We start from the raw sequence: 27,133 nt of genomic DNA on the forward strand, positions 1-27,133 counted from the left end.
TATTCTCTGGGAGTTATTTTTGCTTAAATGGAGTCACATATCTTTCCAAATGTTGTGGGAGACTGTAATAGTAAGAAAAATCATATTTAAGAAAATAAAATGTACAAATAATAACAAAAGTTTTTGCATTTTTATTTGTATATTCAACTAGAAAGATAGTCAACCACGTTCCTGCTGTTTTAATCTCAACTTCCAATTCTAGAAATACAAAAAAACTTGTACTTTTTGGTAATATTTTCTTAAAAAGGTCCTATTAAAGGTGTAATTTCTATACCACCAACTAGAGGTATTACTTATTTACGTTTCTGTAAGTGGATTTGCATTAAGACAATCTGACATTCCAAATCTAATTTTGGGATTCTTTTACCTCACAAAGGGTTTGAGAGAAACAGGACATTTAGAAGCCACCATGGAAACCGTCAACTCAGTATAAATAGTATATCAATATGAATAGAAAGGATTCATTTACCACCTAATCACTTCAATCATTTTATTTAAAAGCTTATTTGTAACTTTTAGAAACAGTATTAAACAGTATTTCCTCATTAGTATTTTTTATTAGGAAGCCTAATGATAGGGTAAACTCAATAACACATTATTACCTGTCTATTGTACCGAAGTGTATCCAATAGGTATCAATACTTTTTTTGTTTTGAAATTACCTTCATTGCAGCAGCGTTCATTTAGTTTTAATTCTCTAGGAGTCAGTGGTATCAAAGCAGTAATCTTACCTGCTGAGTAAGATCACTGCCACCCTTTATTTTGCAGTATCATTGCTAAGGACCAGATACACGAAAAGAATCCTAGGTAAGAGCGACAGTGACGAAATTCTCAACGGAGGTGATGACTTTGGGGAGTGCTCATTGGTAGACACGCCTGACAGATTTATGCAACCTTACACTTAAAAAGATATGAAAAAAAATCCTATCAAATGTAAACCACGCTTTTCCACCTAGGATCTTCCGTAGCTATAGAAACACACTCCAAGTAAATGCTGGAAGGTTCCCTGGGCTCCACGCAGGTCGTGCACCTGTCCGGTTAAGTCCGTAGCTGGAAGCACAGCCGCGTCCGCAAGGTGCTTCCACACTTTTGTAAATCGCAGCCCTCCTGCCCGTCTCAGCGTGTCTCTTTACGTAACAGTAAATCCTCCTTTTACCCTCCACTTTACCGTGTGTCAAGGAACAAGGCCGGAGATTCTTTCACCTCACAAAGGGTAGGAGAGAAATCTGACATTTAGCAGTCACCATGGAAACCGCCCATTCAGTGTAAAATGACGAAGGGACGCAGGAAGTCGGTAACGTGAGCGCGCCGCCACCCTCGGAAGGCCATTAACAATGTCCGGGCCGTTAAGGCGGTTGGCGGCAACCCCGCGGCCGGCGGCCGTTGCGTCGCGGCCCGGAGCGTGACTCGGCGCACGCTCGCTGTCGCCTCCGCCACTCAGAGGCGGGGACGCGGCGGCGGCGGCGGGACTACCGGTCCCACGCGTCCTTGCGCGGCCCAGGTCGCGTTACAATAGAAGCTCGGTGGGAGAGGCCTGCGGAGCGCCGGGGACTGCCGCTTCCGGCATGTTCAGCTCGGCGCCGAGCGCGGCCGACAAATGGAGGGAGAAGGAGAGACTGCAATGCCCAGAGGGCCGTGCGCGAGTGGCGCTTGCGCGGTGCGTGGACGGGGGGGCGGTCGGGCCATTTAAATGTGTGTTTGTGGGTGAAATGGCTGCGCAGGTCGGAGCAGTGCGCGTAGTACGGGCGGTGGCGGAGCAGGAGGAGCCGGACAAAGAGGGGAAGGAGAAGCCCCATGCTGGGGTTTCGCCGCGGGGAGTGAAGCGGCAGCGCCGGGCAAGCAGTGGGGGGTCTCAGGAGAAGCGGGGGCGGCCGAGCCAGGACCCCCCTCTCGCTCCCCCTCACCGGCGGCGTCGCAGCCGCCAACATCCCGGGCCGCTGCCGCCGACGAATGCTGCCCCCGCCGTCCCGGGCCCTGTGGAGCCCCTGCTCCTGCCGCCTCCGCCGCCACCGTCGCTGGCCCCCGCCGGGCCCGCTGTCGCCACCCCGCTGCCGGCCCCGGGCACCTCGGCCCTCTTCACCTTCTCGCCCCTGACGGTGAGCGCGGCCGGGCCCAAGCATAAGGGCCACAAGGAGCGACACAAGCACCATCACCACCGCGGCCCCGATGGCGAGCCCAGCTCCTGCGTCCCGGTGGAACTCAAGCACAAGGACAAGCAGGAAAACGGCGAGGGGACTGGAGGGATGACCGTGATGAAGGCCCCTAAGCGAGGTGAGAGCGGGCGGACTGCCCGGCTGGGCTCGCGGTCCCCTCGGTGCCGACATCCCGCCCCTTCAGTACGCCCCGGGGGCTCCCCAGCCCTGCCTGCCTCCCGCCGCTTCCTCCCTAGAGCCCGCTCGGGTGGACCCTCGACTTCTGGCCCTTGGCACGGGCTGACCTAATTGAGGCTGCTTGCTCTGGGGCTGAGCTGTCAGTTACCAACCCCCTTTCCAGTCCCTCGGAGCCGAGAAACGTTTGTTTTCAAATTGGGCAAGGTTTCTGCGCTGCGCGGTCCTCCCTTGGTTTGGAATTAGTGGATGGGACCCTACAAACTGCCTTTCTGAAGTAAAGGCGCGTCAGTAAAACCCTTCTTGTTTTCTTTCTTGGAAATCTTTGGATTTTACTTCCACCCTCTACCCCCACCTTCTAATATTCATAGGTCTGGTTCGGGGCACTTATGAATTATTATAAAGGCCACACATCTCACTGGGTGCCTTAGCTTTTGCAAGGTAAAAAAATCGAACACAATTGATCTTCCTTTTTACCTAGAGGTAAAAAGAGTTTAATTTTTTTTTTTTCCATTTTAATTCTTAGGAATAAACGAGGTTTTCTCTTGTATTTGGTGTTAGGAAACACGACCATTACCTCTGAAAAGAGATGAGAGTGCAGTTGATAGTAGAGGTAAAAATTCCAGTTGCATTTTATTCTGTCTACCAGAATTTGAACAGCTATGAAATTCCAATAGCCTTCAAGAATATTGTGAAACGTGGATTCTAGGGAAATTAAGTTGTTTTCCTATTCCCAAGTACTTGGACCATTTATTTATATCCTGTGTGGAAGAAGTGAGGTCTGCTTTTGATTCTGCCATTTGTTTGGGCTTTGTGCATGGTTTTAAATTATTTACTGTATTTTCTTAAGATTTAAGAATATTTTTTGTGTCTTACTAGTGGGCTAGTTTGGTTATTACATTTTGCTGAATGAGTCTTTCAATCTAAAATTTTGGAAGCCTTACATTCTTTCCACCTACTTGGTGTTAGGGCCTATGATTTTTTGTGTGCAACTGTACTTCCAATAGTGCTAATACAACTAATTGCTCAGGAAGTATTTATTGAATAGAAGTAAATAGTTTCTTGACTGTGTCCAGGTCTCATCTTTAGAAATAGAACTTGTGACAAGCTGACAGGTGGAACCATTGATGGTTTCCACCATTGATGTGGAATGGTCTTGCTGTCTTTGTTTTGACCTTTATTCTTCATCAGCTTTGTGTGTGTGTGTGTATCAGTACAGAGCTTGGTGAAATCTTAGCCATCGTTTGTATTAAATTTGTTGATGTAGAAGAGAAGATCAAGGCCCCAAACCGTGAGGAGGCTCATCAAATCACAGTTCACTAGTACCAAATTTGAGAAATTAAAAAAATTGAAATAATTGACACAACCGGGTGTAGAACCCAGATCTGTGAAGCTTGGTTCAAGCTTCATCCCCAGGCAACATGATTTTGCTTTCTTTCCTTATTTTTCCCACTCCTTGGATTGCTTCCTGTGCCACTACAGTGGCAGTAGTTGATTCTAAATCGAGAATCTCATACTTGTCTCCATTTTACAGGTAGAGGGTGGCAGTGATGTGTAGTAATTCACAGAGTACCTCTCTGAAGATCGCACAGGTTGCATATTCTTTTAAAAAGGAAATTAAAAACAGCTGTGTAATCCAGTATTGCTGGATCGAACTGATAGTACTGATGGATAAATGATGGAAATGTGCTATATTTCTGCTCTCCAGTGTGGTAGCCATATGTGACTGTTGAGCAGACTTGAAATGTAGCTAGTGTGACTGAGAAAGTGAAAATTTAATTTTATTTAATTCTGATTTATGGTTGCCCATATGTGGCCATTGGGTACCACAGCTTTCAACATTTGTAGTTTACTAGTATGTGAAGAGAAGTAGGTTAAGGTCAGATCATTTAAACATTTTGACTTTTGGCTGGGAGATTGTTGCAGTGTATACCCAAATTATATTATTCAGAAAAGAACTTAAAAACATTTGGTAAAAACTGCACGGTAGTAGTCTGGACACTTGATGTGCATTGGCATTTTAAAACTGTACAGAAAAATTAGTTTAACTGTTGCTTTTTCCGGTTTTTACACACCATTTGATACCTTTTCTTCCTTCTCTGCATGTTTGTTTTTCTTACCTTCACACAAGAGACATGCCTCTAGTTAATCTGAATTTAAATTGTGGTTCTTCCACCTTAATCTTTCTCTTTAGCTTCAGTTTTCCAGTTTGTAAAAATGAGTTGTGGTATTTCATTTATAATTGTTACGAGGATTAGATGGAGCAATATACGGAAAGCACTTAAAATAGTGCTTGGCTCATAGTAGGCACTTAATCAAAACTGATCTTTTTTTTTTTTTATAATTGGCCTTTGAAACAACATGAACATTAAAAAGGAGAATGGATTGACTATTTTTGGGGTGGAGGGATACACACAATCAAACTCAAGAAGACATTGTTTATAAAGCTGTATCTTCCCTTTGCTTATCCTTAGTTTTTAGAAAATGTTTTGAGATTTTCTCTTGAATTACAGATTTTTAGGAAATTGCAAAAATAGTACAGTGAGTTCTTTACCTTCTACCAATTTCCTTCAATGGCTACGTCTTGTATAACTGCTGTATACTATCAGCACCAGGAAATTGACATGGTACAACGTGTGTGTGTAGATTTATGCCATTTTACCACATGTAGGTTAGTGTAATCATCACTGCTATCAAGCTACAGTACTATTTCATCTTCACAAAATCCCTTCCTTGCTTTCTCCATCATCTACCATTCCTAATCCCTGGAAACTACTAATCTGTTTTCCATCACTGTAATTTTGAGAACATGACTTTTTCTTTCATTATAGTGTCTGTGAGACCATTGACATGGTATATGTATCAATAGCTCTTTCCTTTTTGTTGCTGAATAGTATTCCATACTATAGATGTGCTTTTGTTCCCCGTTGAACCATTTGCCTATTAAAGAATGTTTCCGGGTTTTTTTTTTTTTTTTTTTTCTGGTTTTGGGCTATTATGAGTAATGCTTTCTGAACATTTTTTTTGTGGAACTCAATTTTCATTTCTTTAGAGAATGTGTTTCCTAGGTCATGTTTTAAGTACGTTTAGGTTATGTTTTTTAATATGTTACCACAATATTTTCTAGAGTGTCTATGCCAGTTTATATTCTCCACATTCTTGATGTCTGGTGTTGTCACCTTTTATTTTAGCTGTTTAAATAGATATATTGTGATATCTTATCATGGTCTCATAGCTAGCATAAACTTTTTATGTCATTTTCTATTTAAATATTCTAGTCAGCAAACTGTTTATATTGTTTGTTCACTTGTAAAGTTTTTTTTTTTTTTTAACTGTTTTGAGAATTATTTCTAGATTACAGGTGTAAGTTCTTTTTCAGCTTAGGTGGGTTGCAAGTACTTTCCTGTAGTGTGTTGTCTTTCAATTTTAACAAGATCTGTCACACAGCAAAAAGAAAAATCAGATTTTCAATTTTGTTGGAATTCAGTTTATTAATTTTTTTTCTTTAATGAACCATGTTTTTGGTGTCATGTCTAAAGTCTCAAGGATTTTCTTGATTTTTTTTCTAAAAGTTTTATAACTTAAACTTTTACACGTAAATATGTAAATCTGAACCACTTGTGTAATTTAAATGGTGGTTCTTTTTGGGGGTGCAGGAATCAAACTGCTTCAGCACTGTTGAAAAGATAATTCTTTTTCCACTGAATTGCTTTTTTACATTTCTCAAAAATCAGTTCTCTTTGCACAACTAGTTAGGTAAGAGTTGGCAAAGAAAACTCGCATCACATGAAAATTACATGAAATTCAAAGTCAAGTGTCCACAAAGTTTTATTGGAATGTAGCTCTGTTCATTCAGACATATTATCTGTGGCAGTTCTGCACTAGTGAAACGACTAATTCTAGTAGCTGTGTAGAGCAGTTGAGACAGACCATATGTCCTGTGAGTCTGCTGTCTGGTTCCTTACCAAGAAAGTTTGTCAACCTGCGTTTAGCTATAAGACATTGCTACACACTGGCTCACCAGTACTCAATCTAAATTAATCTGTAGGTTAGTTACAAATGATTATTATTAGGGTAAACTTGCTTCATTTGTAAAGTAGGAAATAAAGTGATTTTCAAAGAAATTACTTGTCTGAAATATTCTTGTTGATGGTAGAATTGCATATTAAACTCAGTTTTTGGGAGACTGGGCATGGTGGCGTGCGCCTGTAATCCCAGCTCTTGGGAAGCAGTAAACAGGAGAATCACTACTAGTCTGATCCAGTAGTGAGACCCTGAACACCCTATAAACCCTTCCCTAAAATTCAGAAAAAGAACCAAAACAAAAAACCCTCAGGTTTTGGTACCACAGTCTATTGGTAGGCTTTTCTGTTTCTGCTATACTTGTTGGGAGTGACAAGTTAATGAAGATGTATTAATTTTTTTTTTTTTTTTTGGAACTAAGGATTGAACTCAGGTCCTTGTACTTGCCAGGCAAGTGCTTATTCTACTGCGCCATCTCGCTGGCCCCTTAAATTAAAAAAAAATTTTTTTGTGTATAATCAGCTTGAGTTTTGAGAGTTGTATGTCCTTTGAAATCTTAATTTCTTTCTCTTATTGCTCACAAAAGCATAAACGTATTTCCTCAAAACATCGAAAGATGTAATGCTTTTTTTTTTTTGCTTCTTTTTATTCTGGATTAGTAAGTTTTAAATCTTAATATTTTTATGTTTTTAGAAAGGGGAAATGATTTACTTAGCTTTCTGTACTATCCTATCATTTATTGTTACTAAATGACAATAAATGTTACTAAATGTATTGTTACTAATTGTTCTTACATACCCATACGTTTGTCAGTTTTCCTTTCTTCTTCTTATTTTTTTATCCTTTGACTAGCTGCCTTACTGGTGTCACAAGGAATGTTTTCCTAAGTCAGAAGTGAGTATAAATTTTCTGTAATGTCAGGAAGATATTCCAGTTTATTTTGTTTTTGGTGGTACTGGGATTGAACCCAGTGTCTTTACCCATTGTCTACCTCTTTAGCCTTCCTTTAATAATTTTTAAATTTTGAGATATTGTCTTGTTAAGTTGTCCAAGCTGGGTTTGAACTTACAATTCTCATTTGGCAGGCATTTTAATTTTAAAAATTTGATTCTTTTTAGTGGTAGGAATGGAGAGTTGTCAGGATTATAATGAGAATTGAAATAAACAAATAATCTCATAACAACAACTTCAGGAGCTGATATTTTTCTTCTAACCAGAGAATAGCAAAAAAATACCTTTGAGTGGGTGTGAAAACTTGTGCTTAATATAAATGCTGTCTTTGTGTTTGTGCAGAATTCTGTGCTGGGCACTAAGTAAAGTATTTGTTGAGTAAAGTAATACTACCTTTTTAGAGATTTTGCCAGGTCACCTCAAGTCCATTAATTGTAACAGAATAATCTTAGTGGATCATCCGTGGGAGTGTTGTATGGAGAGGTTGATAGAAGAGGCAGCAAGGGAATGTAGTGTATCATACTAGAAAAGCTTGAAATTTGGATTTAGACAGAGTTTGAATTTTGATTATATCCATCATCTTTGTGAACTAATATAAAGTAACATTTCTTGTTTCAGGTTAGTTTCTTTGTAAAAAGGATTTTTGTGTCCACTTCACTAGATGCTGGAAGATTAAAATGAAGTAATTTATAGTCCCTAGCATATACTTGGTGAATAGTTGGTTTTGTCCTTTTAGACATTTTATTTTTCCTTTTTACTTGTTTCTCTTGTATGCTACATTGTACACTAGGCTAGTAATTTCTAGCTGTAAATTAATATTCCAGGACTGTTGCCAGTTATTAAAGGAGTGTTATCAATTACTTTCATTATGATTATGATAATCAAGTTCATAAGGAATTGTGTGTTAAATACTGAGATGAGGGTCTTATATTCATTTTCTTATTTAAATGAGAAAGTAGGAGTTTAAATTTATTTGCACTTGTGTAGACCTTAGTAGAGTTTGAAGCTTTAATCCTAGTCTAACTAAAGCACCTACTCATGCATCGCACCCTCTAGGTTTCATACCCTGTCTCCAGAATTCAATTATTTTGGGGATAAAAAATAGCTAATGTGTATTAAGTATTTATGTTCTAGGATTCTGCAAGATGTTTTATATATATCTTTCATATACTCTGCACACTAATATTATGAGAAAATACTGTTAACTTCACTTATCAGGAAAAAATAAGTAGAGTAATTTATAAAAGGTGGTTCTGGGGCTGGTGAGATGGCTCAGTGGTCTGAAGCACCTACTTAGAACAAGCTTAGCAAAGCACAGGGACCGCGGTTCAATCCCCCAGCACCACATGCCAGTCAGCCCCGCCCCCTGGTGGGCTGAGCTGGCCACACACACACACACACACACACACACACAAATAATTAAAAAAATTTTTTTCTAAAAAAAAGGTGGTTCTGCCTCATTTATTGTTGGTGGGAATGCAAAGTAGCATAGCTACTATATTTTGGAAGACAGTTTGTGTCTTATAAAACTAAAGATACTGTGGTCTAGCAATCACACACCTTAGTTTTTACTCAAAAGATGTGAAAACGATCATGCAAAAACCTGCACATAGAAATTTATAACAGCTTTATTTATAATTGTTAACACTTGGAAGTTGCCAATATGTTCTTCAGCAGATAGATGGATAAACTGTGGTATATCTAGGCAGTACTAAAAACAAATGAGCTATGTAGCCATGAAAAGACATAGAGTAACCTTAAACATATATCAGGAAGTGAAAGAAGCCAGTCTGAAAAGGCTACAGTACTGTATGACTCCAATTCTATGACACTAAGGAAAACACAAAGCTGTAGAAATGATAAAAAAGATCAATAGTTGCTAGTGATGATGGCACAAGGATTTATGAATAGTTACATCACAGATTTTTCAGGCTGTACCACTACTCTGTGATACTGCAGTGGTGGATCCGTTTTATTATGAATTTGTCCAGGCATACAGAGGGTGCAACACCAAGAGTGAATCCTAATAGAGATTATTGAACTCTGGGTGGTAAAGGTGATCAGTTTATGTATCACTACTGGGGGGGAGTATTGATAGGGAGGGAGATTATATGTATATAGAAACTTGGGCATATGGGAAGTCTCTATACTTTTCTGTCAGTTTTGCTGTTAATCTAAAAAAGTTACATTGCTAAGAAGTGGTAGAACTAGGGTTTCAATTCTAGCCAGTCACTCAAAAACATCAGGGGTGATAGTGATACAACAGTGTTAAAAACATAGGCTGAGTCACAAAATTTGAAGATTGAATGATTTTTCAGTTTTGCTTTTTATTTAGGGTTTTGTATAGAACTGGGAGGACTCTTTTTTTTTTTTTTTGTACTGGGAATCAAACTTAGGACCTTGCACTTGCAAGACAAGCACTTGTACTGGAAGAACTCTTTAAGATCAAAAAGAATTTATTTTCAAAAAACAACTTTAGTCCTTTTCTGTATTATGATTATTAAAATGTTAACGGTTATTGTTTTACTTTGCTATGTAGCATGATTTTTAGGCATTGAAGGTACCACATTTTTTTCTAAAATATAGCTCAAATGTAAGAATGGTGGCACAAGCCTATAATGCCCAGGCATACAAGAAGCTGGGGCAGGAGGATCACAAGTTTCAGGCCAGCCTGAATAGCTTGACCCAAAATAAAAATAAAAATAAAGACTAGGAGTGTAGCTTTTTGCTCTATAATTCAGTTCCCACTACCAAAAAGAAAAGAATGATGTTGTGAATTTAAATTTGGTAAGTTGGGAACTAATTTTTTATAACAATGAAAACTTTCCAATAGTGTGATATAAAATACATTATGCTGTGTGGTAATTGCTAGCATTAGCATATGTGAGGATTTTTCTGATAATGTCATTATTAATTAATAGTTATAATGATCTTTTTAAAGATAACTAGCAATTTGTTTTTCAAATCATTGTTTGTGTCTTTCTCTGTACAATCATGTATTTATTTTGAATCTCACAGCTTGATAAGTGAAAGCCTTTTTAATAATAAGTGTGTGAAAAACTTTTCTGTAAAGAACTAATGTCATGGTGGGGATATACCACCAGGGTGGTAGAGAGCTTATAAAGCATGTGCAGTGTCCTACTTTCCATGCCCAGCACCTCAACAGCAGCAACAGCAACAACAGAAATTAATGTCAATGAATTTTAGCTTCTGCAATATGGGGAAATACTCAACATGTGACTTCCTGAGTATATTCCCTGTTGGAAAACTGAAACACTCTAGTAAGAATGTTAAGATCGTGAAGCTTTTAGACATTGATTTTTAAATAACATCTTAAATTCAAGGCCAGGCAGTTAGTATCTTTCTTGTGAAGCAATAACCAACTTTATGTAATAACCTTCAACAATTTGTGGTTAGTCCATTCTCAGTTGTCACCATAATTCAAGAATAAATATTGTTTGTTCATGGAAATTCAACTTAAAATGAATAGTTTCAAATTTCTGTACAAACAAATGCAAGTTTTTGCAGCTTGAGAAGTCAACATGTGAAAAGCAGGAATGAGAATGGAGATAGATGGAAACATCATGTGTGAGATTATAATCCATGTGTCTTTCTCATTTTCCTCTTCATTTTTTTGTGTAGTCTTTTTTTTTTTTTTTTTTTTTAATGGGCTATGGTCAACTAATTGAATGCTTTTGTGAGTTTTGCAATAAAATCTGAATTGGCCATGTTAGAAATACCACTGATATGCTAATAGTATTGTAGAAAATGTGTTAAAATCTAGGCAGTTCCTTCTTGGTGTTAATGTCAGTGGCAGATCTGGGTCACAATTCATTGCCTGCATACCAAATACCTCTGTTGAAGCTTAAAGAAACAAGATCTAGTCAGATATATTTTCTCTCCGTTTTTCCTGTGAAATTACTAAAACATAATTAGATGATTATTTTTAAGTCAGTCTAACCTTAGTATTTAATAGCATTTATTTACTTCGAGGAATTGCCTAGATTATTGGTTTGGTACTGTGGTCTCAGTTTAATTATAAGTAATATTTTCAAATAAAAGGTTTTACTTTTTTCATAGTTTTTGCTTTTTTTTTTTGAGACAGGGTCTCATTGTGTAACCTGGGCTGGCCTCAGACGCACGGTGATACTTCCGCCTCAGCCTCCTGAGTGCTGAGTGTAGCACCACCAGGCCCAGCTCTTTTTGTTTTTAAAAGGAGATACTAAGCACAGTGAAGATAATTTGACATCTTTACCCCTTAAAGTATTTTGATTTGCATGTTAAGATATTTAGAAAGTTTTATTATATACTATATTCGGTGATTTGGAGTGATTTCTATATACTCAGTTATCATGTAATGCACTTACATATTATACCAAATAGTGGTCTTGCTGTGCAGTTCAGGCTGGCCTTGAGCTCACTGTGTAAGCCAGGCTGGTCTTGGTCTTGAATTCTCAGAGATCCTCCTACCTCAGCCTCCTGAGTGCTGGGATTACAGGTGTGCACCACCATGCCCAGCATCATACCAAATTGTGTACTATAAAATTTATTGATCTTATTCTTCATGGAGATAATAAGATTAATTGGAATATCTGCGTAAACATTGAATTACTTGAGTTCTGTCTTGAATGCTATTATTTGATGGATAAACTTCATACAGTAAATGCTACACCAAAATTATAGATAGGTACATACTTGAGATTTTTACTACATATATCTTCCAACTAGTAAATGAAAGGGGCCATTTTATTTTTGGCTCATCAATCCATGATAATACTTTTAAAAGTTAAAAATTTTTAAATTGCAAAAGTATTATATCAGTTATGGAAAATTAGAAAATATAGTTAGAAAAGAAAGTAGACATTTAGAATCCTACTATAGAAAACTATAATTAATATCTTGCTATATATTCCTCATGATATTTTTCTGTGAGAGGTATCTACACCTGTATCTATATATGTATGATATAGAGATCAAGCTGATTTTTTTCGTCTCTTTAAGTGCTTCTATTTTTTCCCCTAGATTCTCGTATGCCTAGCTCATTTTATTATTTAGGATTCAGTCTCAGTGTCACTTCTGTGAAGAAATTTCTCAGCAGTTAGAGCAGCCTCCTCATCACTACCTGATACTTGCTTTTTGTTTTCCAGCTTTATTGTCAGGGTACAGAGAATAGGGATTGTGTTTCCCTTAGTCAGCACCATGTCCCTAGTGCCCAGAAGCATATCTAGAAGGTACATGGTAGGTGTTTAGTAAAAGTGCAAATGAGTAGATGTGTAACATAAAAATGGGGTTACACTGTACATGTGTTAAGTGATCCATGTGTTAAATGCTCTAGAAAGATATACTTACCTGATATTAAATATATAATGACATGGTATGATTGATTGATTGATTGATTGATTGATTTTTGGCAGAGCCGGGGATTGGACTCAGGGCAAGCGCTCACACTGGTATGATTAAGTAGTGTGATAGGGGAGTACGGTTGTCAGGGAGCACATGGCAGTGGTAACTATTGCTACATAGTCTCTGATAGTGAAGAGTTGCTAGAATAGACTCTAGAAGAGCAAAAGTATTCTTATGTAAGTTCTTTTCACCTGTAATATACAATGGTGGGTATATTTTAGTGTGTAACTACTGAAGTTTAATCAGTCTAATAGGCATTTAGAAGATTCATTTTTGTTTTAAATTTTATTATCACAGATAGATTTTTATAGATTTTCAATATTTTCTGAGGTAACTTTGACTTGGAAGTAGGTCTGAGGCTTATTGTTTTCAAAACCTTTGATATGTTACCAAATTACCCTCTGAAAACTTGTATCAGTTTATGCTTCCAACAACATCTTAAGCATGATTCAAAAACAAAAATCCCCACTATAAAAACTATGACAGTTTGACAGGCAACATGGTATTTTATCTGGGTGTTGTGTACACCTGTGACCCCAGCATTTGGGAGCCTGAACTATAACTCAGGACCCTGTCTCAAAAAATGAACAGGGCTGATGAGATAGTTCAGTGGGCTAAGCACCTGTTTAGGCAAGTGCAGGGACTGGGCTTTGATCCCTGGGACCACATGCCCTGGAGTTGCTGAGCTGGCCATGGAGATTGTGTGTGGTGGTGTACTCCTGTAATCCCAGTGCTGGGGAGGCTGAAAAAAGGAGGATCACTATGAGTCCGAGCTGCATAGTGAGGTCCTGTTCCACATATGTAAGAACAAAAAACCCCCAACAAACCCCTGAAAGGTATTGTATGGTTAAATTTGTCTTTGTTTGATTTACCTACCTGTACCATAATATTTTATAGACTGACAACAAAATGTGAGATATGACATTGCTTCAGTTTAGATTTTACAACAACATGTTTACACTCAGGTAAGGTAAAAGTATTGCTCAATTATTTTGTAAATATACTATGTCAAAAACAGAATTACTGACCAAGTATTCTATACAGTATAGTACATATAAACTTAATTTTGATTGTAAGTTATATTAAATTATATACTACCCTTGTGAATTCCTGTGTTTCTGTTGTTTTTTGGGAGTGCTGAGGATCAAATATGGGACCTTGTACATGCTAAGCACTTAACCAAACTCCAAGCCCCTTTTTATTTTCCTTTTAGCATAATCTTCAACTCAGAGTGTTACCCTTTTTTAAGATCTTTGTCTCACTTATTTGCTAAAATATAGTTGTAATGGCAAAGTCTGAGAAATTGAGAGGTGGCTATTTAATTTGAGATCAGTTACCTTAAGTTTACATGTTGGCACTAGTCCTAGCAACTAACTTCTTTTTAATTATTGTGGCCAGAAACACCAGATGAAAATGGTAAAACCCAGAGAGCTGATGATTTTGTCTTGAAGAAAATAAAGAAGAAAAAGAAAAAGAAACACCGAGAGGACATGAGAGGAAGACGCCTTAAAATGTACAATAAGGAAGTACAAACCGTCTGTGCTGGCCTGACCCGCATCAGTAAGGAAATTCTCAACCAAGGACAAGTAAATAGCACTTCAGGAGTTAATAAGGAGTCCTTCAGGTATCTGAAAGATGAACAGCTGTGCCGATTAAATTTGGGCATGCAAGAATATCGGGTACCCCAGGGAGTACAAACACCGTTTGTGACTCACCAGGAACATTCTGTTCGTAGAAATTTCTTAAAGACAGGTACTAAGTTTAGCAGCTTTATTCATGAGGAGCACCAGTCCAATGGTGGTGCTCTTGTCCTTCATGCGTACATGGATGAACTCTCATTTTTGTCTCCAATGGAGATGGAGAGATTTTCTGAGGAGTTTCTTGCTTTGACATTCAGTGAAAATGAAAAAAATGCTGCTTACTATGCTTTAGCAATAGTGCATGGAGCAGCTGCCTATCTCCCAGACTTTTTGGACTATTTTGCTTTTAATTTCCCCAACACTCCAGTGAAAATGGAAATTCTGGGCAAGAAAGATATTGAAACAACCACCATTTCAAATTTTCATACTCAGGTAAGGTAAAATTATTGTTACATTATTTAGTAAATGTATTTCAACATCATTAACTGTCTTCTGTTGCATGGCACACCAGCACATTTTGGTAAAGAGTCACAATAATAAAGGTGCTACACGGTGTCTGTTCATCCATTTGTAAAACCTCAATTGCTGAGAAGCTTAGGATGGGCCTTTTACTTGAAGAAGTACCTTGTAAGTGTCATGCATCATTAGATGTGTTTTGGGAACATAGATTGAAAATGAATTGTCTTTCATAGATGAGGTAGTTTAGTGTGGAAGAGATTTAGGTTTGGTAGCTTAGAGATAACTTTGGTTAAGACTTAGATTTATATCATGATACAACATATGAAGGTGTTGCATAGTTACTTGCTAGACTTTTACTGGTTTTGTTTCTCCTCGTCAGTAACTTGTTGGCAGTCTTATCTCAGAAATATGCCCCATTTATGTCACTTGGGAGTGTTGCTAGGAAGGCCACCATAGCTTCTGCTCCTTCTCCCTATCCACTGTTGACGGTAAAGACATTTTTTGAAGCCTTAATTGGGCAGTTAGGCTTAAGTCAGCAGGGAAGTGTTGCCTTTCTAAATCAGTCTTGAGCATATCTTTTTTTTCAGTGAAGTTATTTTAGGTCATTAAAAATATGCTAATAATGTGTCCTGCCTGCTTTTTTTCTTGCTTGCTTTTCTCATAAAGATTATGAATGTAAATGGTCAGCTCTACTTTTTACTGTTTATAAGTTCAAGTTTAGTGGTGATGACTTCACTTTTTAGGAACAATTATTCTAACCTGTTTTTTTCAGATTATCTAATTTGCTGCTATTCTTTTATTTTTAATTTGGATAAATATACTGTTGTTTATTAAGACTCTCAGCTGCTTATCTTGTGGTTTTAAGCCACTTAGATATATTTGAATCTCTTTAACCTGAGTATTTTTAGTGAGTCTTGCCGTCCTTGCCTCCAAAGAGGGGAGTATCCAGATTAGATTTATGAGCTTCAGAATTTCTCTAATTTAAGTTCTCTCTGCAGTAGAGAGAGCAGGAGCAGCCAATCTGGAGAGGTCGCGAGATGGGGCTGCCCAAGACGTTGGAACACGGTGTGCATTAATGGGCTTCGTCTTGGATTTTGGCCTTGTTACTGCAACCAGGTACTGACGTGCTGACTTGTGGAGATTTTCTTTTTTTTTAAAGGAGTTTTTCCCTTTGAAGCTTAGGGAATTCTATTTTTATAAATACTGTGGAAGAGACTAAAAACAGTTCTAATCTTGTCCATAATCCCCATACATTCCTAGTTAACAAGAAAAGATATTGCTGAGAGCCAAGTTAACATGTTCTGTCACTTTTTAAATTTAGAGAAATGCAGCAAATTTTCTCTTCTGATTGATAGACCAGCAAGCATATCTAAGGCTAAAGCCAGACATTTGGGGGAAAATCATCCTGGTTTTGTCAGGGTAACTTTTTAACTATCATGCTAGTATAGATTGGAGCAAGTTTATGTGTCAACAGACAGTACTCAAACTAATAGTTAATAAAGAGGAGTAATAGAAATAATATTCCCTGCTGATTTTTGTCCTCCGATTTTTAAAGATGGAGCTGAAATTTAAATGACTGTACCAACAACTTACCTTGAGATTTATTTTGAAATTTATATTCAAGAATATACAAAAATTATTATTAAATTAGATGTTAAGCATTTACAATTAAATTAGATGTTAAGCACTTCAGCCATCTCAAGACTATTGAGGTGGTCCTGGAATGTAATTTTATTTATTTTTAGTCATTGGAGAGAAATACAGGGTGACTAGAGGAGGTTGAATTAACCTATGAAACTTTAATTTCCATTTGTTCCTGTAAAATCTTTGGCAGATATAAGGATGAAAGCCAGTGTAATACTTTGGATTTATTTAGTACTTCATGGTTCATAGAAATACTTTCACATTTATATCTGAATATTTGAAACAACCAGAGGGTAGGTAAACAGTTTGATCTCTGTTGTGTACTGAAAAACCTGAGGCATGGTATGTTCATCCAGGACCATAAAGCTAGTAAATAGAAGAGTCAAGGTGGAAACCTGTGCTATCTGAACAGTGTTCACACCATCTTACCATGGTGTGTGTGTGTGTTTTTTTTTATTCCCCTTATTTTGGCCATTGTGGGAGAGATTAGTGTTTTTGTCTAATACCATGAACAGTAAAATTAAAGTATTTCAGTTTAAAACAAAGTACAAAAAGCTTTATTTCTAATATTTTTAGCAAATATTTCCAGATTGTTGACAAATACCTAGGGTATTTATGAAGTGTAAAATTCTGCTAATCTATAAATAAAGCCGAGTAAATTTATTTTTTTAGAGACAGTTACTAGAAGTTGTTTATAATGTAAAGTTTCTCATGATTATATTTCAAGATATTAAGAATTTATTGAGAACCTACTGTGTAATGGGCACTGCAGTTGATGAGTTCACTTTAGTGGGGGACATGAGTAAGCCAGCATTTATATTACATTTTAAGTATTAGAGTAGAGGTACACATAAGGAAAGACATATTTTTTTGGGGTGGCAGTTTGTGCTGTTACCTAACTCAGAATGGAGGGGATTAGAAAAGACATTTTAAGGCCTGTGATGTTTGAGTAGAATCTTTTTTTTTTTTTTTGGTACTGGAAATCAAACTTAGGGCCTTGTGCCTGCTAGGCAGGTGCTGTGCTACTGAATGACATTCCTGGCCCATTGAGTAGAGTCTTGAAAGCAAATTTATACTTGTTAAGGACATTTTTAGTCAGTGGGAATAATAACATGCAGATACACAAGCGACAGTTGAAAATGTGCACTTTTAGGGAGATGTAAATAGCAAGAGGGCGTGAAGGCCATTAAGGGATGGTTGAATTTGCAAAGAAGTGTTGGTGTCGGGGAGAGAGGATGAGAATGAGAGTCCGTAGTATGAGAGAGGTTGGCAGATGCCTGCAGTCCCTGCCATTCACCTGGAATCCCAGCTACTTGTTTGCAGTGATTGTACTGTGAAGGATCACGGTGAGGGAGGAATTGAGATTGAAAACAAGAAGACTGGTAAGGTTATTATTGTAGCCGGATTGAAATAATACATATCTAATCTGGTATTGACACTAGAGGCAGAGTAATGAAATTTGAGAAATAACTAGAAGATGGAATTTAACTAATTAAAAAAATGAGTTGGTGAATAGTTTTACTTGGTTTAGACAGTGGAAGGATAAGCCCTAATATTGGGTAGTGTTGAAAATGCTAGTGTTTCTGGGGTGATAAGGCAGTGTTGTTGACTTCAGATGTTTTGACATGGAGGTACCATTTTGAGTTTATGGATTAAAATGGATTTATTGAATATATTGGATCTAAGATTGGGACACATGGCTAGACTGGAAGTAGATGCAGAATTAGATCAGTTAGCATATAGATAATCCAGGAATAACATTAGAATGGCAGAGAGATGAAGATAAGGCTGGAATCCTCTCAAGTGTCTGATGTAAGTAAGTATAAGGAGCTTGGAAAGAGACCAAGAAAGAAAAGTAGACAGAAGATTAAATACAAGTTTCCTGGATTTTAAGAATGATAATAAGAATGTCACATACCATAGGGGCGTTCAAGTAGGTGAAAATGGAAAAGCATTGGGTTGAACAATTAGAACTTTATTGGAAATATGACTAGTGCTTTACAGAGTATGGGCATCTATTTTAAATTATGCCTTTTCTTTAGTACCTTGCTATTTAAAGTGTGCTTGAGTGGATTTGGTACCACTAGGATGGTTGGTAGAAATGTATTCTCTTTAACTCATATCTTCTGAATCAAAATCTTTTTTAAAAGATCCTCAGATGATTCATGTACACATTAAGATTCTAGAAGCAGTATTTTACAATTCATCTCTAGCAGGAAGTAAAATATAGGTTTGTGCTGTACAAAAAATGGTATGTTGCATTACTTTTGTATTTTTTAATTAGTATAGTGGCTACAGCTAGGATCCACATTATACCTTTTCAAAAAACATTTTGTAGTACTAAAATATTCTAACAGAAAAGAGATAAATTCTTATCAGATAAAACACCAACCTCTTCATTTCATTGCTAACAAGGAAGGCTAACTTCGTTAATACTTTTTCTTTTTTTGGTTCTTAGAGATAGGTTCTTACTGTGTCATTCGGATTGTTCTTAAACCTTTTTTTTTTTTAAATGTATTTACTACAGGGTCTCACTACACAGATTGGATTAGTAGTGATCCTCCTGTTTTTAGCCTCCTAAGCACTGGGGTTTTAGGCGCATGCCCCCATGCCCTGACTCATTCAAGGTCTTATCCCAAGGTCCTAGCGGTGAGGTTGGCACAGCATGCTGGGCATTGAACCTCAGTCCTTGTGTCTGCTTAAGCAGGCGCTTTAATCTGCTGAGCTATCTGACTGGCCCTCTTGAACTTTCTATGTAACCAGCCATAGCCTCCTGAGTGCTGGGATTACAGGCATGTATCATTGTGCCTGGCTTAATATGAGTTTTTAATTTAAAGAACTAAGTATGTACTGATAAACATTATCATTTTGTATTTTCCTTTATAATGTTATAGGATTATTAAAGAAATCATAAGAACTGTTTAGAATAGTCATTATTTAAAACTAAATTGTAAATAGTTGTTAGATCACTTTTAAATTTTTTTAAAAATGAGGTCTGTTCTCGCTTTCCCATTTTTCCTTCCTTCCTCTGTCTCGTTCTCTTTTCTGTTTGCCTCTCCTCGCTTGCGTGCTTGCTTGCTTTCTCACTGTGTAGTTCAGGCCTGAGCTCAGAGGCAGTTCTGCTTTAGTCTGGGTGCTGTGATCACTGCCGCGGTGGTAGGATTACGTGTGTACCAGCACACCTAGTTTGAGATGGGGTCTTACTGGGTTCCAAGATGGTCGCAAATTTGTGATTTTAAGGGCTGACGAGATCACTCAGTGGATTAAAACACCTACTTAGACCCAGGGACCGATGGGGGACTGGGGTGTGATCCCTGGCATGGTGTGCCAGCCCTGCCCCTGGGGTGCACTGAGAGGGCGATTGAGACTGCGCATGGTGGTGCACACCTGTAATCTCAGCGCTTGGAAGGCTGAAAACAGGAGGATCACTACGAGTCCAGTCTGTGTAGTGAGACCTGTAGACCCTGTACTAAATACATTAAAAAAATAATAATAATAATCTTCCTGCTTCAACTATTCAGAGTGCTAGAGTTATGGGAACGTGCTGTCAGGTAGTGGTTTAAGTACTAGTTTTGACCACAGTTTGTACAATCTTTTAGTCAATCGCTGAAGGAAAATTAATGTTTTTCCTTAAAAAGAAATCTGTCCATACATGCACAACCAAGTACCTTAGGGATAAATGTAATTTATAGTAATTTTTTGCCTAGGTGTTGTGATTACTGCATTGGCTTACTTGAAGACTTTTAGTGGTTTTAAAGTTTGAATTGTTACAGCTCTGCAATATATATGCTATGTCTGGATCCCCATACCTATGGAAATCTGGTGGCAACAGATAAATTGGTTAAAATTTCAAATCTTCTAGTCGTTGATGGCCTTACAGAATTTTAGAAAAAATAGGGTGCCATTTTCAAGACTTGCTTTATAAGTAAAGAAAGTCACATTTTGTTTGGGGCTTTTCCCAAAATAAACAATAGTACATCTTTGAAGAGGGATTTTTTTCCAACTGTCTCTGAAAGGTATAAAATTCTATGAGGGGCCGGGGAGATGGCTCAGTGGAATAAGTGCTTCCCTGGCAAGTGCAAGGGCATGAGTTCAATCCCTGGTTCGGGGGGGGGGGGGAATTCTATGAAAGGGGCTGGGGAGATAGCTCAGTAGAATAAGTGCTTGCCTGGCAAGCACCTGAGTTCAATCCCTACTCCCGCAAAAACCCCACAAAATTCTATGAAAGTTTATAACTAATTATAATGTGCATAATTCAACTGGGAATTTTGTTAAAATGTAGCTTTTGATTTTGAAGGTCCAAGGAGGGATTTGATAATCTACATTTTCAACATTTTTTCTGGTGATACTAGTGTTGCAGGCCCATGACCTGCAAGGCCGAAGGTCTCAACATCTGCACATCAATTGCAAATAAAACGGGAATTGTTTTAAGTGTTGCTGACTGAGACTTTACCTTATTGCAGCTAAGTAACTGAAGGGTGTACCTGAGCGAGAAAAGTGTGTACATGTATGTTGGAGAGGAGATTGTCAAATTGCATATTTTAAGTTCTGGGTTTTTTTTTTTTTTTTTTTTGGCGGAACCGGGGATTGAACTCAGACCCTTGTGCTTGCTAGGGAAGCGCTTATTCCACTGAGCCGTCTTCCCGGCCCCTGGTTTTTTTTTTCCCCCCAAAATTTTGCATTTTATAATATCAAGGGCTTTCACTGAAAAATCCTAAGTTTTTAACTTCAGGTTAACAATACTTATAAGTGTTATTTTTATTGCTCTGTAAAATGGTAGTGTTCTGTAGGATTGTAGTATTCAACTTTAATGTCTACTGTTCTGGAGAAAATGAAAATGTTACTTCCTCATTGTGTATTGGGGCAAGGCCATTGATGGGCTTTGTGATGTTGACTTTCTTAGCTACAACACTATGTTATGTGTTGATATTGAGAAGTATATCTAAGGATAATTGTTTAATGTTGTATAACTATTGTGAATATATTAAATATTTTCAGTGCATGCAAAACTAAGCACTTTCTATGTGGGCACATTTCCCTTTGACTTTACCCACTTCTTTGCCTTCTGATTTTACTGATGGCTGAGTTTTGGAACACTGTTGGCCTGTATCTTCTGCTTCCCTGGCAGCTCCGCCTTGTTTTATCCTTTGGTTTCTAGGAACTTTCTTCCAGTCCTCCCAATTTTTGTTTCTTCATCCACTATGTCTTGATGCATCCACTTTGTAGAACTCAGCATTGTTTTTTTTTTCCTTTGCTTTCCATTGTCATTTGTAGGCCAGGTTTCCCAAACTTGTCACATCCACAGAATAATCTGGGGTTGCTAGTTCAAAATACTTAATCCTCAGTACGAGAGAGAGAGAGAGAGAGAGAGAGAGAGAGAGAGAGAGAGACACACACACACACACACACAGATCACTGCTGTGTACAGTATATGCCATCTACCATTACTTTAATTTCTTTCATCTGATTTGTAGATCCCATCTTAAAGTTTCCTAACATCTAAATTGAGGATCAAATCCAGGAAGCATGGAGCTACATGCCCATAGCCCCTCCCCCTCAGTTTTGAGATAAGCTCTTGCTGAGTTGCCTATGCCAGTGATAGTGAACCTTCTAGCTTTCAGTGATAGAGAAGCCCTCTGTGGCCTGGTGCCATAGGTTAACCACCAGTGGCCTAGGCTAATCCTGGGACCCTCCTGCCTTGGCCTCCCAAGTAGTTGGGATTATAGGAATCCAGCACCATGCCTGAATTTTTTTTTTTTTTTTTTTTTTTTTTTGGTCTTTTTGAGACAGGGTTTCACTGTGTACTTCAGGCTGGCCTCAAACTCTCAGTGATTCTTTTGCCTCAGCCTCCTGAGTGCTGGGATTGCAGGTGTATGCCACCATACCCAGCCATGGTAGAATTTTTTTTAAAAATGATTTTTGGATTAGAAAGGACCTTGTTTTCTTTCTAGCCTTTCATAAGGTTTTCATTGCTTAAGGCTTTTATCATTGTCTAGGAAGTCTACTTTTCTTGATTTAGTTTGTATGCCAGTGTTCGTGCTTACCGTTTAAATTTTTTATTTGTGTATGTTTTTTCCTCATTTCTTCCTGTTACTAGAGAAGGTATCCCAACTCAGTGACTAATCCATCTGCTTGTATTCTGAATTCTGTCCTTCAGCCTGCTTAGTTTGTTGCTTTTTTTCTCTTTCCCTTTTTTCTTTTCCCTCCTATTTTTATTCTTTGTGGCACTAGAGATTGTGTCCAGAACCTTTGCACTGAGCTATGTCTCTAGCACTTTTGTTTTGAGACAGGGTCTTGCTAAGCTGCCCAGACTGGTCTTTAACTTGTGATTATCCTGCTTCAGCTTCCCAGAGTGCTATAAGTACTACCGACATGTGCCATCATGCCTGACCTTTTATTTATTTTTTAAAAAACAATACACACACACACACACACACACTTTAAAATTTATTTATTTTTGTTGTTGTTGATATAGGGTCTTGCTGCATAGTTGGGACTCTAGTGATCCTCCTGCCTCAGCCTCCCCAGCTCTGGGATTACAGGCATGTGCCACCACACCTGGTTTTGGTGGCTGGCAAGATGCGCCTGGGGTTCTGGTGCCAGCATGGCATGCGGTACTAGGTATTGAACTCTGGACCTTGCACTTTCCAGGCAGGTGCTTAGATCACTGAACTGTCTCCCCAGCCACTAAAGTTTTTTAATCTAGGGTCTCATTGAGTTGCTCAGGCTGACCTCCAGCTTATCTGTCATCCTTGTGCCTCTGCCTCCCAAGCAGTTGGGATTGCAGATGTGTGCAGTACACATTTGCAGTCCACCTTGCCCAGCTTTTAAAAACATTGTCATAAAATATACATAACAAAATTTACCATCGTAACCATTTTTAACTGTATAATTTTATGGTGTTAATTGCATTCACTGTTTTATATAGCTATAACAACATCCATTTATTTCCAGAACTTTTTCCATGGTCCCAAATAAAATTTTGTATTCATTTCTTTAAGGTTTTTACTAACATTTACCCATTCCTTCTACTGTGACCTTTCTTTCTTCCATTGCATATAAGTGGTGTGTGTGTGTGTGTGTGTGTGTGTCCTTTTTTTAGACTGATCTCACTGTGTTGTGAAGGCTGGCTTGGAACTGGTGATCTTTACTGCCTCAGCCTGCTGAGTAGCTGGGATTATTGCAGCCACTGTGACTGGCTTAAAAGAAAAGTTATCAGTTATATAAAATAAATAGCTGCTTTTTCTGTTTTTTAAAAAGTTGTGCAATGTAGTTCAGGGTGGCATTGAACCCAGTACATAGCCCAGGCTAGCTTTGAACTCTCAGTGATCCTCCTGCCTCAGCCTCCTGAGTGCTGAGATTATAGGTGTGCACCACCACTCCTGCTTTAAATTGCTGCTTTTTATGTGGTCTTTATTTTTTTTCTACGGAGAAGTAAATCTTAATCCTTGATTTGTTATCTTCACAAAGTACTCCCCCCTCCTTCCCCTTTTTGAGTCAGGGTTTCTCTATACAGTTCAGGCTGGCCTTGAGCTCACTTTGTAGTCTGGGCTGGTCTCGAACTCATAAAATCCTCCTGCCTCAGACTCCTGGTGGCGTGTGTCACCACGCCTGTTGATGCTGTATGTGTTTTGAGAATGTCCCGCTATATTGGGGTTCCTAGTACTAGAGTAGCTAATAACCTTACCCTAAGGGGAAGTGAAAGAAAGCTGGACAGGAATTTTTATAGGGTATATTTCACAAGATTCTTCCTACCTTGTAGAATAATACTTCTGGTTTGATCCATCACCAGGAGGCTTCTTCACACAGGAAATCTGTGTATGTGGTGGGCACCCTGTGCCTCTCTATCCGACCATCACTCTGGTGCTAAGCACTTTTGTGTTCTCTTTGGTGTACTGGAGAAAACTAATCTGTGGTAGTGCCTGGCTCTTTAGATGGGAGGTTCAAATTCAGTACACCACCCTCAATAGGGTATAAATTCAAAAATTTTTTTCTTTCTTACAGATCTTTAACAGGGTAGACACAATTGAGTTGGGAGGACATTCCTCTGTCTCTGAGTTAGATGAGAGAATGAAGAGCTAGGGAGAGATAAAAATAGAGAATATGAATGTGAGAATATTCATTACAGTGGGAACATAAAAGCCACACATACAGTTGCGTGTTTTAATAGTATGTTGCATGTACACTGCAAGGTTTTTTGGTTCAACATTATTTTATAATAATTGTGTTGACAGATATAGCTGTAGTTCATTTTAATTTTTTTAGTGTATTTTTTTCAAGGGTCTCACTATGAAGCTTGGACTCTCAGTGATCCTCCTGTTTTCAGCCTCCCCAGCGGTGGGATTACAGGCATGTGCCACCACGACCTGTCTTAGTTCATTTATTTTAGTATATTTAGTGAAATATGTTTGATTATATATTTGACTGTATTTCATATAGTGTAAGTGCATCAATTCATTCTTGTTTGTGAACATTTAGGTTAAAAGTTTTGTCATAATAGTGCGTTGCAGTTACCATTTGTTAAATATCTGTTCATTCACTTGCATATCCTGGAGTTTCTGTTCACCTTTTTTCCTTTTCCAGGATTCTGTAACTATTGCTTGGATTTGATGACTCAAATAAGACCTCACATACAGGAAAATCCTTTTTCTTCTATAACATTTGATTGGTAGTTTAGATATGAAATTTCAGGTTGGAGGTCTTTTCCCTCCACATTGGACAGTGGGAGTAGTACCTTCAACTTCTACAGTTGCTCTTGATAAATACAGAGTTGTCATGATTCCTGATCCTTTTTGGTTTCCCGCTCAGTTTTTTCTTTCTTTTTTTTTTTTTTTTGGTGGTGCTACTGAGCTAAATCCTCAGCCCCTCTTCTCCATTCCCCTAATTTTAATATGAGACAGTCTCCATAAATTGTCCAGGCTGGCCTTGAACTGTGATGCTCCTGTCTGAGCTTCGTGAGTAGCTGGGATTATATGTATGTTCTATCATGCCTGGTTCTCAGAGTTTCTATTATAAAATTTCAGAATACCTAGGATAATATACTTTGAGATGACCTTTTTTTCCTTTTTAAAACAATTAGTATAAAATCAGAAATACAAAGAGATAATAATGAACAGCTGGGTTCCTATCACCTAGCTCAAGAAATAAAGCATCACTAATGCAATCACACCCTGTTTTTCCCAATTTTTTCATATGGAAATATGTATTTTGCCGTTTGAGTAAATTTTCTATTGTCGTTTTGTCGTCGTCGTCATCATCACCATCATCATTATCATTTTTTCGTTTTTTTTTTTCAGTGCTGATGATCAAACCCAGACCCTGGTAAATGCTAGGCAAACACTTTGTTGCTGAGCTATGTATTCAGCCCTTCTTGTATTATTTCTTTGTTAATTTCCTTTTTTCAGCTTTTTTTTTTTTTTTTTTTTTTTTGATAGGGTCTCACTTTGTAGTCTGTGCTGGCCTTGAACTCCCTTGATCCATTGACCTTGATCTTGCTTCAGCCTCCAGGTGTATGTATTGGGATTTTGGGTGTTTCCCACCATGCCCACATTTCTCTCAGCTCTTAATTTATTCTTTTTTCCCTAAATTCTTAATAGATGTATGTTTAGCTTCTTGCTTCATCTAATTTTCCCTTTTCATCTTTTATTTAAGAGAGATTTATTTTTGCTCATGGTTTTAGAACTTTCATTTCATGGGTGCTTGGTCTCATTCCTGTAAGCTTGAGGTGAGGGTGAGCAGACAGCTTGGCAGAATGCTTGTGGTGAAGCAAAGCTATTCACCTCATAGCGCAGAGAGAGCGTCCTCCCAGTGGTTCTATAGCACAGAGTCTGGATAGGCACTTACTCAAAGTTCTCAGTAGTATACTGAGCAAACTTTTAGAAAGCAGTATTACTTTTTAGGGCCAGCAAGGTAGCTCAGCAGACAAAGTGCCTGCTTTGGTAAGCATAGGAAACAGGGTTTGATCCCTGGTCCTGCATACTGTGCCAGCCCTGCCCCTGGGGCATGCTGTGCTGGTGACAACAATCTGGGCATGATGGTGCATGCCTGTAATCCTAGTGCTGGGGAGGCTGAAAATAGGAGGATCACCCTGAGTCTGATCTGCATAGTGAGACCCTGTACCAAATACACAAATGGAAAAACAAATTAAGTATTACTTTTCAACTTCCAAAAATGTTTTAATAGCTTATATTTTTCCTTCTCTTTCACTTCTAGGATTTATATAGCCATTCTACTTTACTCTAAAAGATAAATCATATGCTGAGTCTATCATTTTCACCTTATTCTCGTTTAAATTTTGGTAGTACATATGTATAGTACATAATGATTACATTCATCATGAGTTGATACATGTAACATGTCTTAATTACACCTTTTTTATCAGATTTTTTTTCTGTTATTAAAACATGACCAGGGCAGGACAAATAGCTCAGTGAATTAAAGTGCCTGCATACACAGGGGCCAGAGATTCGATCCCTAGGCCTGCCACACCAGCCCCACCTCTGGGGCTCACTGAGATGGCAATTGAGACTGGGTGTGGTGGCATGTGCCCGCTTATAATCCCACTCTCGGGAGTCTGTAAACAAGTGGATCACTATGAGTCCGATCTAGTAGTGAGACCCTGAACACCCCATAGACCCTTCCCCCCCAAAAAAAAAAAAATCCCAATAAAATATTAGTTTTTTTTTT

The 27,133-nt window shown here is 38.1% G+C and overlaps 1 protein-coding gene across 2 annotated transcripts in view; it reads left to right on the forward strand.

Moving 5' to 3' along the window:
• Positions 1-366: 366 nt before the first annotated feature.
• Rsbn1 (round spermatid basic protein 1) overlaps positions 367-27,133 on the forward strand; it is a 59,555-nt gene continuing 32,788 nt past the window's right edge. Inside the window, exons 1-2 of one of the 2 annotated variants that reach the window (XM_004641695.2) lie at positions 367-2,271; positions 14,103-14,776. In XM_004641695.2, coding sequence (XP_004641752.1) covers positions 1,566-2,271; positions 14,103-14,776 — 1,380 coding nt within the window. In that variant the 5' untranslated portion in view covers positions 367-1,565. The remainder of the gene's footprint in view (positions 2,272-14,102; positions 14,777-27,133) is intronic. The other variant, XM_023701760.1, reaches the window with a different exon arrangement.

The sequence above is a fragment of the Octodon degus genome, unplaced genomic scaffold (genome assembly GCF_000260255.1).
Source record: "Octodon degus isolate 3935 unplaced genomic scaffold, OctDeg1.0 scaffold00140, whole genome shotgun sequence".
Classification (NCBI taxonomy): Eukaryota; Metazoa; Chordata; class Mammalia; order Rodentia; family Octodontidae; genus Octodon; species Octodon degus.